The 19256-nt window shown below is 43.7% G+C and overlaps 1 protein-coding gene across 2 annotated transcripts in view; it reads left to right on the plus strand.

Annotated features, from left to right (window-relative positions):
- The window catches only part of CDYL (chromodomain Y like), a 130363-nt gene extending 123561 nt beyond the window's left edge, over positions 1-6802 (plus strand). For both annotated transcript variants that reach the window (XM_037045353.1, XM_037045354.1), the window contains exons 6-7: positions 5247-5390; positions 6543-6802. In XM_037045353.1, coding sequence (XP_036901248.1) covers positions 5247-5390; positions 6543-6701 — 303 coding nt within the window. In that variant the 3' untranslated portion in view covers positions 6702-6802. The remainder of the gene's footprint in view (positions 1-5246; positions 5391-6542) is intronic.
- Positions 6803-19256: the final 12454 nt, after the last annotated feature.

Genomic DNA, 19256 nt, shown 5'->3' on the forward strand with positions numbered 1-19256 from the left:
CTGTGCTGGCCTCAGTAGCTGCCCTAGTGGTAAGACACTGGTACCTAAGAGGCCAGAAGCCTGGTCATTGTGTCCTGCTGAGCTGGAGTCGGCATGGGAGGAGAGAAGCTCCTGGTAGGTTCCAGGATTCCACAAATCTCCTTCCTGCCTGGTGGCCCTGGGCTCAGAGACACCAAGTGCTCAGGCAGTGATTATTTTAAGTTCATTGGGACCCTTGCTGTGTCCACTGGCCAAATATGCCCCCTCTGGGACAGCAAAGCCCAGAGATGCAAGGAGAGGAAATACAATGTCCCTCAGTAAGTAGATTATTGGTAAGTGTGGCCACCCCTGCTTCCACACCTTGTTTCCCAGGCCTGTGTCATCTTCCTGTTGTGGGTATGGTACAATATCAAGGTCTTAGCACTGTGTGTACCGTGAATAGGAAGACAGTGCCCATCCCCATGGATTGTACCCACCAGCCGGTGCTCTACTCATATCTTCAGTCATCTCAGTACTTGGTCAGGAAAGCAGCTTCAGCGGGTGTTGGATGTGACTCTGCCAGAGGACCTTGTGGTCATGGTCCACCCTTGTACCTTCTTTGCTGTGGGGGGAGTCTTCTGGTCTGTCTGGTGGTGTGCTCTGTGGCATCCCATGCCAGTGGTCCGGTGGGGCTTCCTGGAGACCTGCAGGCATGAATGCAGACCCAAACCTAGGGTAATTGTGTGTTCCTGTGCAGGCAGTCAACTTGTGCTCAATGGGCTGGTCTCAGGAATGTTATTATGCAGGTAGCTTGGCATTGGTGTCTGCTACTGGAAGGCCTCATGCATAGCCACAGCAGTAGCTGAATCAGCAATTTCTACAGAAGCAGATGTCGGGTAGATTGTAGCAAGCAGGACATGGATTAGGTGTCAGCCTCTGTGGCAGGGCAGAGAGGACGCAGGATTGGGTAGAAAATGAAGGTGAGCTATCTTGCAGCTCTGATTGTGGGGGCAACATTGCCCACAAGTCCCCAAGTCCGCCACGGATGAAAATGAAACTACCAAGACGTGATCTGCTTGGGAGGAAAGGTGGTCTATCTCTCACAGGAGAAAGACCAAGAGCACCTTCCTCAACAGCTTTTATTGGGTTGTAATACACAGGAATACAGGTAAAGCTCATCAATCAATGTCAAGCAGCAAGAATCAAACAATAGATAACATTTCAAAGAAATCTGAGGGCTTAATCTGAGTCAGTGTTAGTCAGCAAATGGGGTTGCAAAAACTTTAGGAGACATACTCATTTCCTGCTCGGACCCTTATCATATGAGTGAAAGCACTCTTAGCAAAGCATGCTTCACAGGACGTTTAGGAATTCTTTCTTGTGCCCAATCACCCCGGATCTCACTCTAGCCCTAGGAATCCCACTCTTGCCCTAGCTGGCAAGGGGCTGCACCGCCTTCCCCATCATAGGTTTTTAGGCTTAAATGGATTAGAGCCAGGAAGCACTTCTCCCAGATGGAAATGGGGACTCAGGCTATGTCAGAATAGCTGAGGGGCAAGGGTCCATCACTCCCTCTTTATTGCAGCCCCCCAAGTCCTTCCTTGATGGCCTCCTAGGTGATTGTGTCTGGCTTAGGTTGCCCCTCTCTCTGAGGAGTCGTACTCATCATGGACTAACCAACCAACCATTGGGGGCAGGGGATGAAGCAGAAGCAGCCCTGCTGCCAGAGACAAGCTTTGTCTCCTTAGTGACTCACATTCCAGAAGTCACTCACTCAGCCTTAGCCATGGGGGGCAGTTACAACTCTTGAAACCAGGTAGAGCAGTTCCCAACATCTGATAAAGCCTTAGCTGAGTCCATGGGGGGTGGAGGGAATCTGACCTATTAAGTGTCCATCACAATTGTGCTAGGTGCCTTCACTTCAACCATTGGATACAGAAGCCCCAAGAAGGGCCTGGCTGCTGGGCAGCAAGTACTTCCTGGGCTATGGGGTCTGAGTGACATATCTGTGTTCACCCTGGGTGGTCTATATTTTTTATAGGTGAAGTGTGGACACATCTAGGTTGTCTGTCTTGTTGTTTTCACTGCACTGCACACCCCTACCAGTACCTGAATCTGGTGGTAAAGAGTCGTTATCAAGAAAATTGCTTTTAGGTTTGAGTAATTATTATAAAATAGATTGTTTCCTAATAATTATTTCTCTTTGTGAATTCTTGGTACCATTGGAGCATCAGTTCTTAACCAGGGCAATTGGCCCTGTCCTTCACCTCTAGAGAGCACGTGGCAATGTCTAGAGATGGCAGTGTCACAACAGAGGAGATGCTAGTGGGTCGATGTCAAGGATTCTGCTAACACCCTGCAACTCACAGGACATCCTCCGCACTAAAGTGTCTTTACCCTGCCAGAATGTCTTTAGTGCCCAGTTTGAGAAATCCTGCGCTAAAGCTGGCGCAGAGACTAAATGTCAAATAGTGTAAATTCTGCACTTTTTGGTTAGAGTATCTGACTGAAATCTCATATCTTTATACAAAATATGAATAGACATTGTTGAGGTGAGTTGTATTGTGACAGTTCTTGTTGAAAGTGACTGCCTAAATGATGCAGTTCTTTCCATCAGGTTTCCATGAGTATGTGCATTTCAGTAGCCTAAGGCAAGATTGAAGTTTGGTTTGGTTTTTCTCACTTGCTACGTACAAAACTGCAGGAGGATAAGCTAAATGGGTCGTTACCAGGATGAAAAGAACTTATAGGGAAAACTATCCTCTTCTTGCAGGGAAATTTTGAAGCTAAGCTGCAGTCATAAGCTATGTAAATGAGTTAGTATAATCTACAGTTGAGTCCACCTTGCACCCAGTAACCATTTATAGAATTCCCACTCTGAGCTAGACACTGCAAAGTCATAGTCCTGTCTCAAGGACCACTCAGGAGCCTGCCACTTGTAAGCCTGGCAGCTCTCAGTCCTGTGATCCTTTCTCTGAGTTTACGGTGGGGGGCTCTGAGAGGGTAAGTGGCAGAGCCATTGCCAATCTGCCTCCTTGAGATTTGAAGCCTCCTGATTCCTCCTACCCATGCAGGTTAGGTTTCCTCACCACACTTATTAATGTGATCTTTTTAGCTGAACTTGCCTTTGGCATTTGTCATTTGTCTGCATAGTTACACTGTAACTTCTTAAAAAACAGTTGGACAATTTTGATCACATTGGGTGTTTTTGTGGGTTGTCTACATGTAGTCCCTTGTTCAGTTGGCTGTCTTGGAATAAAATGGCAGCTGATAAGATTTCTCAATGACATGTTTGCAAATCTGTTTAGAAAGAAGTTTGAAACCTCTCATTTTAAAACTACTGGAAATTAAGTGTATGAGAACATGCCCATTCAGTTTCAGTGTATTTAATCCTACTGATCTTACCAAGGGAATTTTTAAATTTTTACTAATGGTTTTACTTGATAACTATACTTTAAACCAACTCATTTCCAGTATTTATGTGAGAAAACATTAACAACCTTAAGTTAGTCCCACCATTCATACTTTTGGGTATGTTCAGAAATATCCTGCACATCCAGCCATCTGAGATACATAAAGCTGAGTAGGGAAAGAGTCTTCAGTTATAGTAAATTGGGAGTTAGCTTGGTTCTAAAAGGAGGGAGATTGGTGGTGAGGACAGTTCGAGGGACTGGAGGACAAGATTATACTGGTTGGCTGCCAGCCACAGCTGGCTAGCACCAGGCCTGAAAGAATCAAGAAAAGGGAATGAAAGAGAGGAGAGAAGAGAATAGATGTGGGACTATAAATTGACCTCTGTGTCATCCCCCCCCCCCCAAAAAAATACAAAGAATTGACTGAGAAAAAACAGAGGGACCCATGGAGGCACTGGAGAAGAAATACAGGAAGGATGCTTGCTTTCATCCAAGCTAAGACCTTGTAGTTCAGGTTTCTCTTGAGAACACACTTAGACTCTCAACCTAAGTGATACACTTGGTGCTGTATTTACTGTGTGTTCATAGTAAAAAAAAATGCAAACGAGGAAGTAAAAGTTCTCTGTCACCATGTCACCATAAAGCACTTCCCACCAAGTCATTTCATCGGGCAGTCCGGTTACCTTTTTCATTGCTTTTGGATCTGCCTTTGGAAGAACTATCTTAATGACTAACAGGCTTCGCTTCGGTACTAAAGTGTGTTGTGAGTGTTAGGATCTTCCCACTACTACTTCTGAGGACCCAGTTTTCCATTTCTGCTTGTGCTGAAAAGGCGGCGAGCCTGCTTCGCAAGCTCTTGTGTGTTCTCTAAGCTGTGCACTTCGCATGCAGCTAGCTGTCTAGATGCATGTACAGAAAGTGCACAGGTACCATGTTGACTGAGAATTTTCAGGAAGGTTAACCATGTAAGATAGGAAACTCAACATTATGAGTGCAGAGTTTCTTTGTCAGTTTCATATTCTCCCCTTTTCTCCTCATTTCAGCATCCGTGAATCTGGCTTTGGAATGATTTAAAATCGATAGACGTGTCAAAACCTCAAAAGTGTGGCACAGCCCAACACAAAGCTAAAGTCAACTGCATATATGTATTTTATATATTTTAAACACCAAAAAATTGTTAACGTCCTCCATTGAGTCATGTGAAGAACCTATAGTCAGACCCTCCTAAACAGACTACGATAGTGGTCATGTGCGGTGCCTTTAGGCCCTGGATAGTTTCTTATTTTAACGTCTAAGCAACAAAATGTGGCCTTCCAAGTTACACTATAGCAGGACATTCGTTGCCTTTAGAACATTGTCTTTCTGCTCTGATGTTGTATAGTAGTTCTGTGACTGGTTCAAATCCCTTAAAGTTGAAAATTTTCTAGCTTTGCTTATGCCTCAGTTTGCCAGGAAACTGTTTCGTGTAATAAATGAGTTCACATGTTGGGAGTTGGAGGCAGACAGAGAAATATGCCAGTAACTTCAACAAAAAAAATCTTTTCTAATTAGATTTGTTGCTTGTCTCTTTGATCCTGTATTACATCATAAAATATAATGCCTTTTACATTTTTTTCGAAATCATTGGTCCATTTGTTACTTCCCATTCATGTGGTTGATTGCCCCTTGCCAGGCTTATTCTCAGTGCACAGATTCTAGATATAGGTGCACTTTGGGTGCAACCCTGGAGGGGTATGCAGGGAGTTGCTACCAGGGCTGGCATGTTCAAATGCCCATCCTAAGTTTGAAGTTTCAAGGGGTGAATTTCTGGGTTGGATCTTCTCCACCTGCCTCCCCCTCACATTTCATATTGGTATCAACTCTGTTTCCTTTCAGGCAAATGAGATGTTGCTCAGTGGCCGTAAGCTGACAGCACAGGAGGCATGCGGGAAAGGCCTGGTCTCGCAGGTGTTCTGGCCCGGGACCTTCACCCAGGAAGTCATGGTTCGCATTAAGGAGCTTGCCTCGTGCAATCCAGTTGTACGTCAAATTCATTCTGTTACATGTGTGACTTTTTTTTAAACCATGACCTTTGCCTCCAGAGAGCTCACACATTTCCCAGTATTTTCCTGAACACTCCACATTTGCTCACTGCACAGCCAACTTCATGGGAAATACTAGTGGGAGACATAATGGATGCCGCTACTTCAGATCTACTTATCTTGTCATCCCTTTGCAAATGCCCAAGAATTAAAGGAAAGCATTTCAATTTCAAATTGAGTAATTTAAAAATACCCTGTAAAAATCAACAGAAAACATTTATATAGAGTTCCTACTGTCTTCCAAGTTCTTCCATATACTTATACCAGGCCCCACCCCCCACAGTGAACCTAATTTTCTTCTTTTTTTTTTAAATAAATACTCTGGATGATATTTAATCTTCTAACAAAATTGTACTGACAAATTATACGGCAAAATATCATTTGATATTAACTGACCTTAACTCACCTCTGGCTGAGCTAAGCCAGCGATTTTCAACCAGTGTGCCGCAGCAGGCACATTGATTGCTACAAGAATTTAAAACAAACAATACCTGACTACGTAGTCAGGGGCACTGACCCCTGTTTCCTTAGACTGTCCAATTAAAAAATGACAAGAGCCACCACTGGGTTGGCTGTTGTGTGACCAAACCAAAATTATACCTGCCCGCCCCACCCCACCCCATCCAGATTGGAAAAAAAAAATACATTTTCTGGTGTGCCACAGAATTTTATTAATTAGTGTATGTTTGTCATGAGATGAAAAATATTGGAAGTCACTGCTCCAAGCTAGCACATGAACATATGAACAACTCTCATTATCAAGGTTACATTTTGCTAGGGAAATTCCCTCAGCACCATTCTCAGAGTTTCCTAGAGCATCCCGAGTGCTGGTGTGCAGTCCAGGCTCTGCGTGGGGCAGGGTGTAGATAGCACAACTGTCTTTCGAAATAGCTTTCCAACCGCTCTCAAGTTGAGACTTTATCTGGTATCTAGTGTGAAATATATTTCATACATATACTGTACTTGATATATATTGTGAAAAATGTGTGGTAGTTTTTTTAAATAGGCCATTATTCATAAACTTGGGTGAAAAGGAGCCAGTGCTTCCAGGCAGACATCCCGCTCACTAACTGCATGTCGTTTGGTCCAGGTGCTTGAGGAATCCAAAGCGCTTGTGCGCTGTAACATGAAGATGGAGTTGGAGCAGGCCAATGAGAGGGAGTGTGAAGTGCTGAAGAAAATCTGGGGCTCCGCCCAGGGGATGGACTCCATGTTAAAATACTTGCAGAGGAAGATTGATGAGTTTTGATTGGCAGGCTGCCTGCTGATGACACTGGAATTGTAGAACAGAACATCTGGGGCTCCAAGGTGCCCTAATCCATCCTCACAGCCTGAAACAAGCTCACCCTTAGGTCATGCTTGGAAGCAGGTCTTGAAACATTCAAGCTATTTATTATCAAGGAGTTTTTAAGTACTGTAACTTTAAAGTAAATAACTACAAAACTCCTTTGTGCAAACATTATTTTATACTTAATATCTACACAAGTATGAAAGTATAATGGTGAGTTCTAGACTGCCCTTTGAATCTCTAATTTTTGTTATTTGGGGCTTGTACTGTATAAAAAGAAAAGTGTGGTTTGCTTGTTTGGGGTGGCAGAAAAGTCTGAGATAGTGTTTGTTTTCCTTATTTTTTCCTTTTAGAACAGACTCTAAAGAGGTACTAGACAGCCTCACTTCCACTATCCCAAAAAGAGATGCAGAAAAATCTGAAATGTGCTTTTGTCTCCAAGAAGGTACACATACCTTAGATGAAAAGTCTAAATTAAAAGTAAGACTTAACTTTTTTTGGATATTTCTGACAAAAAGTACACTGATCAACATAAGCCCCCCAAACTAAAGTATGCTTAGGATTTATGCTGCAGAAGAAAATAGATTGATTTGTCCTTCTATTTTAGTTGTAATTCCAGTTTGATCCTGGGAGGAAGTGAGTGTGGCTTCCATCGGTTCCACTGCCTGTTGGTCCCTTCCCTTCATTTTTAACATGTCAGGTTCTTACCCAGTTAACATGAAGAAACCACTGTCTCTCTAGAAGAAAGCTCATTTTGCAGTATTAGTGAATCACTGAATAGCTTAAGTATGAATATCTAAGTTATAAGTTAGTCTTAGTGGGATTTACATAGTTTCTCAGACTGTTGAAAAAATAACTACAATGCTTCTTGTTGCTGGGTGAGAAATAGTACTTTATATACAATTTTGGTTTTCTATTGCAGGTATGATTGATGTATTACACCAAAAAAAGTATTTTTATGTTTATAAAGTGTATTTTTAGGTTCACTTAGAATATATTTTATTTAATAAGTTAAAATTCTTTTGGCACACTATTAAATGCAGAAACTTCTTTTTAAAAAAAAGAACTACCTTATAGTCAACGTTTAATGTTTTGGTCTCTGCTTTCATGTCTACACAATATACTGAGTACAATACGGTGTCCAAGAGTGCCCTGTGTAAATAGACTATTCGCATTCCTTTCAGGAGTGGGGACTGATTCTTGATTACAGATGCCTCTTATTAGTTAGGCTTCTGAGCTTGCAACCATATTGAATGTATGAAGAGTGAAATAAAATCAAAACCTTATTTTTGTACAGTTTTGAAGTTTATACTTAGAACCGACCACCTCTTGGCTGTGTGAAGAGCTGTACAGTGTATAAATCTGCCTTTACCTTGGATTGGTTGGTGCAGTATTTTTGCATCTGTGGGACCTACTTTTTCGTTCAGTAGTTTGAAATATATATAAACTGTACAATCTGTAAAGTTTTTATAGAATAAATATTCAGCTGTGAAAACTGGTTAAATAAAACTAATATTTCTTAACACATCTGAAATGTTTCTCCAGTACTTCTTCACTTCCGAAGTTTCTCATGGAATGGGTGATCTTTTTGGTGAAATATTCATATGAGCCTAAAACATTTGTACAATAGAAAGAATAATGGACCACTGTAACTACACCTGGAGAGGAGCTAGACACGTCCTCCCAGGTCACATCTCCCTCACCCTTCCCCAGGTTACTGTCTTCATTTTCTGAATTTTGTGTTAGCCATCCTGTTGCTTCTTTTTCAAAGCATATTTCTAATTTACATTACCTAGTTCTGCCTATTTTGAGTTTTATCGTACCACATGTAAGTTCCTGTGATGTACATCTTTGATTCAGTATTGAGAGAATTTTAAGATTTTTTTTTAATCTATGCACAGAGAGTTGTAACTTACTGTGCCTTCCCTATTCAAACCTACCACATGAGACATTTTCATTTGTGTTTTATAGATAAAGAATCTGAGGTATGAACCACTTGCCCCCGGGGAATGTGGGTAAACTGGTCAGCCTATTAATCCAATTCAGTGTGGCAAAACCTGTGTATATTCTATCGAACTCCCCTATAATGTCTGCTTTTTAGAATTTACAAATAGGGGACTAATTCAGTAGATTTCTTGTGCTCATGCTCAGTCTTGGTGAGGGTGACGGGCAGTGCAGCTTCTCATACTGGCAAAAGTCTAAGTTGAACTTCAGAAGAGAATTTGGCAGTAACTTTCCAAATAAGTGTTGAAAGCCTGGGCCCAGTCTATCCAGTTCTCTCCCTTAGAGCTCCCCAGCCGATGGGTTGAAACACTGCTCAGTCACTCACAGATGGAGGTGGAGATGGGTACTTCTGCCCACTTAGGGCCCACTTAGGTACTTCTGTCCAACCAGGGGCATCTCCTTCTCGGCCTTGATTCCTTAGCTGTTGCAATAGTAACAATGACTAGTACAGTGCAGTAAGCACCAGGTTCTGTTCTAAACACTTAGCGTGCGTGTGTGTGTGTGTTTAGGATACTCAGTTGCCAATATTTATGTAATATATATTGTAATAATATATAATCATTATAAAATGAGACTTAGGTCTTTTGGTTGGTCAACTCCATCTATAATGTCCCTGGCAAGAAGACTAGTGAAGACTAAAGAAATCAAAAGAACCTGAACTTCGAAAGATTTTTGAGGGAACTCCTTGCCCAGATATAAATGAGGAGAGCACCCGGCTAGGGCTGCTCACGTGGCTCCTCTTGGCCCCTTTAAGAATGAGTAGGGGTTCACTTGGTGTCTACCCCGTCTCCACATAAAGCTGGAGCCCAGAGGGTCAGGATTCAGTTTTCTAGGCCCACTGTCCTTTGGCCACATTACAGGCTCCAACCCAACCCTACATGACCTTTTCACTATGCTTAGTGTGAACAAATATTGTATCTTCCCCAAAGGAAGGAAGGAAAGGTGTGTGTATGAGGGGGCAGGGCAGATGGATTGGTACCTACCAAATAGTAATGCATAAGACAGACAACCCAGGGGAAAGGTGGAGGACTTTCCCACATCCTGCTTTTGGCCTCATTGCTATGCTGAAGCAGTGTTCCTGGCTTGAGGACCTGTTTCCCAGCCTCTGATCCCTTACCAAAGACCTTGGCTAGCTTGGTCACTAGAGGGGCCAAGAGCGGTGTAATGCACTGGCTCCTGAGCCCTTGAAAGAGGAACCTCCTACAGGTAGCAGGTCAACACCAACCCTCCTTAGAAGCACGTCTTCCTGACCTGAGGCGTGTTTTAAGTAAAGGGAAACTTGATTTTCTCACTTAAAATTTTGTGTGCATTTGTGCTGTAAATTTTCCTTGGTAGCAATCTGAGTTACAACAGTTACCACTGATTTTTCCCCCTTTGTTAACTTGAGAGCTTTATTACTTTGAAGTTCCTCGAGTGAGAAACTTAACAGTTTGGAGAGAAATGGCCTAAAATTCTTGTTCCCTGAAGGTGTGTGATTATCAGAGCTTGGCTCCGCCATGAAGACTCTCCCACATGCTGCTTTCCCCTAAGTTTCCACACCAAGCCCCCATCTCAAGGTCCAATTTTTCCAGGGAGGAGGAGGGAAGGGCATCCCATTGCTGGTGAAAGGGAGAGGGATTCTTGGTAATGGACCCTGCAGATTTGGTAGTCCAAGTCACAAGCTCCAGTGACTCTGGGTGGTCTGGGGGTAAGGTAGATGGGGGGTTGTCCCCCACCCTGTGCATAGGCTGGTGCCCTCCCCCATGGAATGCTGGAACATTGATGGTCAATTGGTGGTGTCAGCAGCCACACTGAAGCTCCAGGATCAGCTTCTGCATGCTGCTGTCTTGTGACCAGAACACTTAGAGAAACCATGGCTCCTACACACAAGCAGGTTTGGAAAAAGATGCATGTACTTGCGTGATTACAGTACAACCTGAACTACATTGCAGATTGTGCAATGTACCCAAATGTGTGTGTCTGGATGTATTTTTTAGTGGTTTTAGTGAGGGGTAATGATGGACATACAATGAATACATACTTAAAATGTACAACTGAATTAGGTTTTGAAATATGTGTGCACCAATGGCACCATCATCACAACCAAAAGAGGGAACATGTCCATCACCCCAAAATTACCATGCGGCTCTTTGTTAACCCTCCCTTTCCCCCCCACCTCATCTCAACCAGCCACTGAACTGCTTTTTGTAAAATAAGCAGTTTGACAACAACTTGTAATACTAGTTAAGTCCAGCAGGCAACTTCTTTCTCTCTCTTTTTTTTTTTTTTGTAGGTTTAAAATTCTCAATTTCCAGACAGAGAGAGGAAATGCTGGTGGGGGGCCAACACCTGGGAGTCTTGCCCTATCGATAATCCCAGCTTTGCTCACTTGCCCAGAGCTCCTTCCCACAGGACGGACCCAGCCAGACTACCAGCTTGGCGGCCATCCTCACTGTTTTTCCTGGTGGGCTCCTCAGTGTGGGCTCCCAGCCAGAGCTGGCACCAGAGCAACAAAAGCCAGCAATAGGATATTTGAAGCAGTCAGCTGCAACCTCACCTCTCATCCCTCCCCAGCCCAGCTGCTAAACAAAAGGCACTCCCCTGCTCGACTCTCTGCAGCTTCCCCCTTGTAGCTCTGCTCATCACACAGGATCTTTCCCCATCTGCTTTTTTTCCCAGCCCCTGCAGCCTTTGGAGCCCAAGTGATTGTAAACAAACACTTCTCTGTCCTCAGTCTTTTTGCAGAACTGCGTCTCTTACTTGGATCTGCCCCAAGGACATCACACCTTCATGAGAGCCCCACACATGTGGGAGGGAGATGGGGCTGGGTTGGGTGGCCACTCCCTCCACTACTTCCAGGCCCGTACTTCTAATAGAAGAAGAATGTTCAGACGTTGGGAAGCCATGGAAATTGTCCAACATATGTCCTAGTATGGGCAAATGATGATAAAGATAGTATTTTCCCACAAAAAAAGCAGTAACATCTGTGAGAGTGCTTGGTTCATTTCTGGTACAAAATAAAATCAGAAAAGTAGGGCTTAGTAGGCATGTGTAGATTTTAAAAGCTCCTTGGGAGAAAGGTAAAGATTCTTCAACAGGACACCAAAAAGAGACTAAACCCAAACAGGGAAAGATCAATATATTGGATAATAGTAAAATTAAGAATTTCTTTTTCCCCCAGTTTTATTTATAATTGACACATACTATTATGTGGTGATAGATGTTAACTCATTGTTAACATCTGATTGATACAGCAATTTTGCCATATATATACACACAAAATCATATGCACCTATAACCAACATACAGCTTGTATAATCGATATACCGCTTTTACAGCTTGAATTTATACAGTTACAAATTATTTTTCTTATGATGAGGACTTTTTAAAAATATTTATTTTTAGAGGGGGGAAAGGGAGGAAGAAAGAGGGAGAGGACTATCAAAGAGTGGTTGCCTCGCATATGCACCCCCCCACCACTGGGGACCTGGCCTGCAACCCAGGCATGTGCCATGACTGGGAATGGACCAGTGACCCCTAGGTTCGCAGGCCGGCACTCAGTCCACTGAGCCACACCAGCCAGGGCGTGATGAGAACTTTTAAGATTTACTGTCTTAGTGACTTTCAAATTCACAATAGGGTTGTGTTAATATAATCCCCACATCCCAGAACTTACTTATTTTATAGCTGGAAGTTTATACTTTTTGACCACATCCATTTCTCCCACCCCTTATACCCTGCTTCTGATAACCACAATCTGTTCTCTGTTTCTCTGAGTTATTTTTGTAGTCCTCACCTGAGGACATGCTTATTGATTTTAGAGAGCGGGGAAGGGAGGAAGAGGAATATCTATTTGACAAACATCAGTCAGTTGCATCCCATATGCACTCCATCCAACTGGGGACCAAACCCACAATCTAGGCATGTGCCCTGATCTAGGATTGAATGGGAGAACTGTCCAACCAAGTCACACTGGCCAGGATTCTATGAGTTGCTGTGTGTGTGTGTGTGTGTGTATGTGTGTGTGTATTTAATTTCCCATGTAAGAGAAATCAGTCTTTTCTGACTTAGTATAATGCCTTTAGGACTATTCAAGTTACAACAAAAGACAGGATTTCCTTTTTATGGCTGAATAATATTCCATCGTGTGTGTGTGTGTGTGTGTGTGTGTGTGTGTGTGTGTGATCTTTATCCAGTCATCTACAATGCACAGTGAGGTCATTTCCATTTCTTAGCTGTTGTGAATAATGCTGCAGTGAACATGAGAGTCAGATATCTCTTCAAGATAGTGACTTTGTTTCCTTCAGACATACGCCCAGAAGTGGAATTGCTGGATCATATCGTAGTTTTAATATTAATTTTTTTGGAGAAACTCAATACTGTTTTCCATAGTGGCTGCACCAATTCACATTCCCACTGTCAATGTACAAGAGTTGCCTTTTCTCTACATCTTCACCAGCACTTGTTATTTCTGGTGTTTTTGATACTAGCCATTCTCTAACACGTGTGAGGTAATGTCTCATTGTGTTCTTGATTTGCATTTTCTGGTGATTAGTGATGTTGGGCATCTTTCCATGGACCTGTTTGAATGTCTTCTTTGGAAAAATGTCTATTCAGGTCCTTTCCCAATTTTTAATTGGATTATTGGTTTCTTTGCCATAGAATTGCATAAGTTCCGTATATATTCTGGATATTATTAACCTCTTAACAGGTGCATGGTTTGCAAATATTTTCTCCAATTTTGTAGGTTGCCTTTTCATTTTGTTTCTCATTTCTATTACTGTGCAGAAGCTTTTTGTGAGAGAGAGAGTAGAATAGAAGGGGAGAGAGGGTGCAGAACATCAATGTAAGAGAGAAACATTGATTGGTTGCCTCTCATATGCACACCGACCAGGGACCACAGCCCAGGCATGTGTCCTGACTGAGAATTGAGCCAGTGACTTTTCACTTCACAGGACAACACCCAAACAACTGAGCCACACCAGTCAGAGCATGATGCAAAAGCCTTTTTAAAAATATTTTTATTTATTTATGGTTGTCACACACACACCCCCTACTAGGGATCTGGCCCACAACCCAGGCATATGCCCTGACTGGAAATGGAACCAGCGACCCTTTGGTTCACAGGCCGGCGCTCAATCCACTGAGCCACACCAGTCAGCGCTCAGAAGCTTTTTAATTATAAAATTTAGAAGGCCAACATGGAGGCCTGCATAGATACGCTCTGCCTCCTTACACAACCGAAAGAAGGGAAATAACAAACTTAAAAACTAAAAACAACCACATCTGCCAGAAAATCTAACTGTATGAAAGTTTGAAAACGAAGGAGTTAAAGAAGAAACATTCATCCAAACTCATAGTAGGGGCCAAGAGAGGCAGCCAGGGTGGAGAAGATGCGCAGCAAGGCAGAGACTGGAGGACTGGGCAGGCAAGAGGGCAGCTGACGGTCCCACATTTTCATGCAGAAAAACCGGGAGTGAGATATACCATGCAACCCAGGGTTCCATTGTGGAAAAAGAAAGCCTCAAAACCTCTGACTGCAAAAATATGTGGGGGTTGTGGCGGAGGGGGAGACCCCCAGTCTAACAGGAGAGCTTATTGGAGAGACCCACAGAGTCCTGGAACACACACAAATGCACCCACCTGGGAATCAGCACCAGAAGGGCCCAAGTTGCTTGTGGGTAGCAGGGAAAGTAATTGAAAGCCCCCTGAGACCTGAGCGAATGGCATTGTTCCCTCTCTGACCCCTCTCCCACATACAGTGCCACAACACAGTGACGTGAGTTGTCCCACCTTGGCAAATACCTTATGCTCCGCCCCTTACAATGTAACCCCTGAGACAAAGAAATATGGCCCAAGTGAAAGAACAGATCAAAGCGCGAACCATAGAATTAAGTGATGAAGAGATAGCCAACCTATCAGATACAGAGTTCAAAACACTGATTATCAGGATGCTCACAGAAATGTCTGAGTGTTGTTGCAAAATAGAGGAAAAAGTGAAGGCTGTGCAAAGTGAAATAAAAAAATACACATGGAAGTAAAAGTGAAGGGAAGGAAACCAGGACTCCAATGATTTGGAGCAGAAGGAAGAAATAAACTTTCAACCAGAACAGAAAGAAGTAACAAGAATTCAAAATACTGAGAGGCTTAGGAACCTCTGGGACAACTTTAAACATTCCACCATCCAAACCATAGGGGTGCCAGAAGGAGAAGAGGAAAAGCAACAATTTGAAAACTTACTTGAAAAAATAATAAAGGGAAATTTCCTCAATCTGGCAAAGGAAATAAACATGCAAGTCCAGGAAGCCCAGAGAGTTCAAAAAAAGTTGGACCCAAGGAAGAACACACCAAGACCCATTAGAATTAAATTACCCAAGATTAAAGATAAGGAGTGAATCTTAAGAGCCGCAAGAGAAAAAGAGACAATTACCTACAAAGGAGTTCCTGTAAGATTATCAGCTGATTTTTCAAAGAAATCTTATAGGGAGGGAGGGTCTGGAAAGAAGTATTCCAAGTCATGGAAGTCAAGGACCTACATCCAAGATTGCTCTATCCAGCAAAGCTATCATTTAGAATGAAAGGGCAGATAAAGTGCTTTCCAGATAAGGCCAAGTTAAAAGAGTTCATCATGACCAAGCCCTTATTATATGAAATGTTAAAGGGGCTTATCTAAGAAAAAGAAGATCAAAACTATGAACAGTACAATGGCAACAGACTTGCAACTATCAACAACTGAACCTAAAAACAAAAATGAACTAAGCAAATAACTAGAACAGGAACAGATTCACACCAATGAAAATCACATAGAGGGTTATCAGTGGGGAGGGAAAGAGGGGTGAATGTGGGAAAAGGTGCAGGGAATAAGAAGTATAAATGGTAGGTACAAAATATGGAGAGGCTAAGAATAGTATAGGAAATGGAGAAGCCCCAGAACTTACATGTACAACCCATGGACATGAACTAAGACTGGAAGGAGGTGGGGACAGGGCAGAGGGGAATAAAGGGGGGAAATGGGATAACTGTAATAACATAATCAATAAAATATTCTTTTAAAAAAAGAAAGGAGCTCCTTCACAGGGTAGTAGGGATGAAATGAAATAAAGCACACAAAGCAGTTAGCCGGGTACCCGACACATAGTAATGGCTCGAACATGACTTTGTTACATGACTAAAGATGATGACCAGACCATGAGTATAATGATGATGAGGGCCCCTAGCATGTATGGAAGCATGTAGACCCAGAATGGAAATTCAGAAAGTCCTGAAGAATGGATAGTTTGAGAGGATATGGCAGAAAAGTGGGACAGAAGTCAGAGCAGCTGAGAGACAGCACAGTGAGGGCAGGCCAAGGAGTTCACCGACCAAGGTAAAGCTGGGGTGTGGGCCATGGAGCGGAGGGAAGGGGTCTGGAGCTGGGTTCTCGAAGTCCTTGTATACCAAAGCAATGAGCTGTAATTTCATCTTATAAGTGACAGGGAACTATTGCAGGGATTTAAAAAGCCAGTCTTCAAGTAAAATCAGCAGAACGTGGTGTTTGATTGGTTAAGGTTGAAGAAAAGAGGCTTCACTGACTACTGGCTTTCTAGATTGTGAAAGAGGGATGGAAGCCACTGGAAATGGAGGACATGAGGGATTAGGTGCGGTGATGCATGTCGTTTGGAATGGGTCGAGCTTGAGTTGCCTTTGAACAGTCTATAGTCAATGTCCAGTAAGCAGTCAGCTGCACCCACCTGAGGCTACTAGACCTGCACCCACCTGAGGCTACTGTGACTACTAGACCCATGTCCAAGCTCAGGGTCAGGTTGGCCCACAACAGCACACTGAGTTAAACCCCCTTGACACAGGGACACGAAGTTTGCTCAGGCTCTTTCAAACCCTGACTCATACGGACTCCCATGCCTGCAGGGATGGTGGCTTACCCAGACAACTGAAAGTAAAGCTGGTCACCTGGGGAGCTCCGGGGGCTTTGCCACCATGACTTAACGAAACAGAAGTTTTGATTTGTGGATGAAAAGATCATTCTCTCCTTAGCCTCAATTTCTTTCCATCTACACGAGATTCCTGGAGTCGTCAAATTCATAGAGACAGAAAGGGCTGGGGGTGGGAGGCAGGAAGGAATAGGAAGTCAGTGTGTGATGGGCACAGAGCGTCAGAGTGGGGAGGTGCAAGAGCTCTGGAGGCGCAGGGGGGTGGGGGGCCGGGCGGGGGCAGTGAGATGGCTGCCCAACCGTGAGAATGTACTTGATCTTACTAAATGTACACTTTAAAATAATTAAGATGGCATATTCTATGTTATGTGTATTTTACCACAATTTAAATAAATGAATGAATTATAGAATTTTAAAAGGATTTCTATAGAGTTTGTTTTCCTCCTTGACATGGATATTTGAATATTGGAGACAAACTATTTCTAATGTGTTTGACTAACAAAATGTTTTTTTAAAAAAAGCTTCAGGCAGGAAACTTGCTCAGAGCTAAGTCTGTGAATGCAAGTAACTTGGTCTTTCCAGACTACAAAAAGAAAGTTAAGGAGTTTGTATGTCAGTGAGGTGTTCTTTTTGACAAATAATTCAATTCAACTGCCATTTATTGGGCACCTATTAAGTGCCAGGAATGGAAGAGAGAATATGTGTTTGTATTACTTGCATTTTTTGTGCTTTGCTTTTCCATAAATGCTATCTTCTGTCTAAGGCAGTGTCAGGGGCACTGCAATCTGGGGCACTCCACTGCTCTCCCGTACACAGTCGGGCCCTTCCCTCTGTCCCTTTGTGTCTGGGGCCTCCTTCCAATCCAGGGAAGCAGACCAAATCCCCTCCCATGTCGTCAAGGTAGAGGTCCAAGTGGCTTGCAAGTCTGAAGAAGAAAAAAAACTTACTGTCAGCCAGCCTCTGGAATTTCAGAAAATTCTGAATGAAAACAGCAGTTGAAAATGGAAAGTCTTTGCAAACTGCAGCTGATTATTCACTGGCTGTCTTGGGTTTTGGCAGGAATACTCGAAAATCTGCTGCTCAAGCACCGGAGGGAGTGGTAGAAAGTGACAGGGGAGCTTGGGGTTAGTGGCTGGACCCGAGCCCACCCCTCTCACAGCCTCAGGCCCTATTTGGCTGAGACTGAGGAAGTTCAGGCCCCCGAGGCAGCTTGGTGAATGGAGGCAGCTTCAGTTAGTTATCTTGAGACTGGGATAATCTTATGTCTAGTACTTGCAGCCAGTTGGGGCATTTGGCTCCGGGGTCCTGGAGAGGTGAGACGACTTTTCAGGCACACCAGAAATGTCTGCGTTATTTCTCAGATGGGTCAGCAGACTGCTCTGGGTGCCAGGTCTTTGATGGAATGGATTTTGGATGCAAATCAAATATTTAAGTGGATGATTTCCCTCTCTGGCAGGACCACTCCAGCAGACTTGCTCTTACATAAAATTCTGGTTCCTTTAAATATGCATTTTTCTTCTTGACTAAATCAGAAGCAGCCCAGTGGCTGCACTGGAAAGCCCAAAGGCAAGCCAGTCGCTAGAAGAGGGGAGCAGGCCCCTCAGCAAGCCCTCTAGGCTAAAAGTGCACTTGTATTGTTTGCCTGCTGGCTCTGTGTGCTTATCTGTTGTTTCATCAGAAGGGCCTGGGGTTTATGCCAGAGGCAACAAATTGTCCGCTATATTTTAGGAAAAAAAGAAGTAAGACACATTTAGTCACTTCACTCTATTTTTCAGCTTCCCGAGCCAAGTGAAAAAGCACTTTGGGGATGTTTATGAACATCCCAAAGCGCTATGAAATATCCAACTTGATAAAGATGGACATTCTATCTAAGATAACTCTAGGTTATTTCAAACTGCTCTCCTCCCTCCCTCCTCTGTCTGTCTGTAGACTAGAGAAAAGTGTTCTGTTCTCCAATTTGTTCTGAGATCTGGGCCTGGACCACGAGCCTGCATCCTGGCAAGTAATTGATGACAGATGAACACAAGGGGCTGCTGGAAGGACATTTCCAGGCAGGTACAGGAATTTGGTAATTTCCCTCCCAAGGAATCCAAGGAACACTAGTGACCAAAGCTCAGGTGCAACACTTGGAAAGAGCAGGTGGGACATTTTCCTCCAGGGAGAGGATCCAGGAGGGAGCTGGGGGCTGCCCTCCCTCCCATCATCCAGGCTGCTGCTCTGTTGCCCTGCTGAGGGCTGGCACCCCCCTCCCAAGCAGAGCCTCCCACGCCTTGAGGGGCCCTACCCAGGATCCCTGACCCCCAACGCACTTTTTCCTTCCTCTATCTCCCCACCCATTGAGAAGTCGAGCTTCCCTGTGGCTACTCAGTCTCTGCTTCATATATTGCCAGGAAGACACAAAGCCAGTGTGCCCCTCACACTCCGCCACAGGAGCATCAGATGCACAGCATGCATGTGAACGCCTAGCTCATGTCCACAGTTAAGGTTCTGCTTTGGCACAGCCGGTGCAGACATCAGACACGGAGTCAAGGAATGTGGTCCCTGATGTGCACCTGCCATTGTCCCAGTGACAGAGCATCACCAAAACCTACCGCCAAGGGAATAG

The sequence above is a fragment of the Sturnira hondurensis genome, unplaced genomic scaffold (assembly GCF_014824575.4).
Source record: "Sturnira hondurensis isolate 20B ecotype Veracruz unplaced genomic scaffold, ASM1482457v3 Scaffold0004271, whole genome shotgun sequence".
Classification (NCBI taxonomy): Eukaryota; Metazoa; Chordata; class Mammalia; order Chiroptera; family Phyllostomidae; genus Sturnira; species Sturnira hondurensis.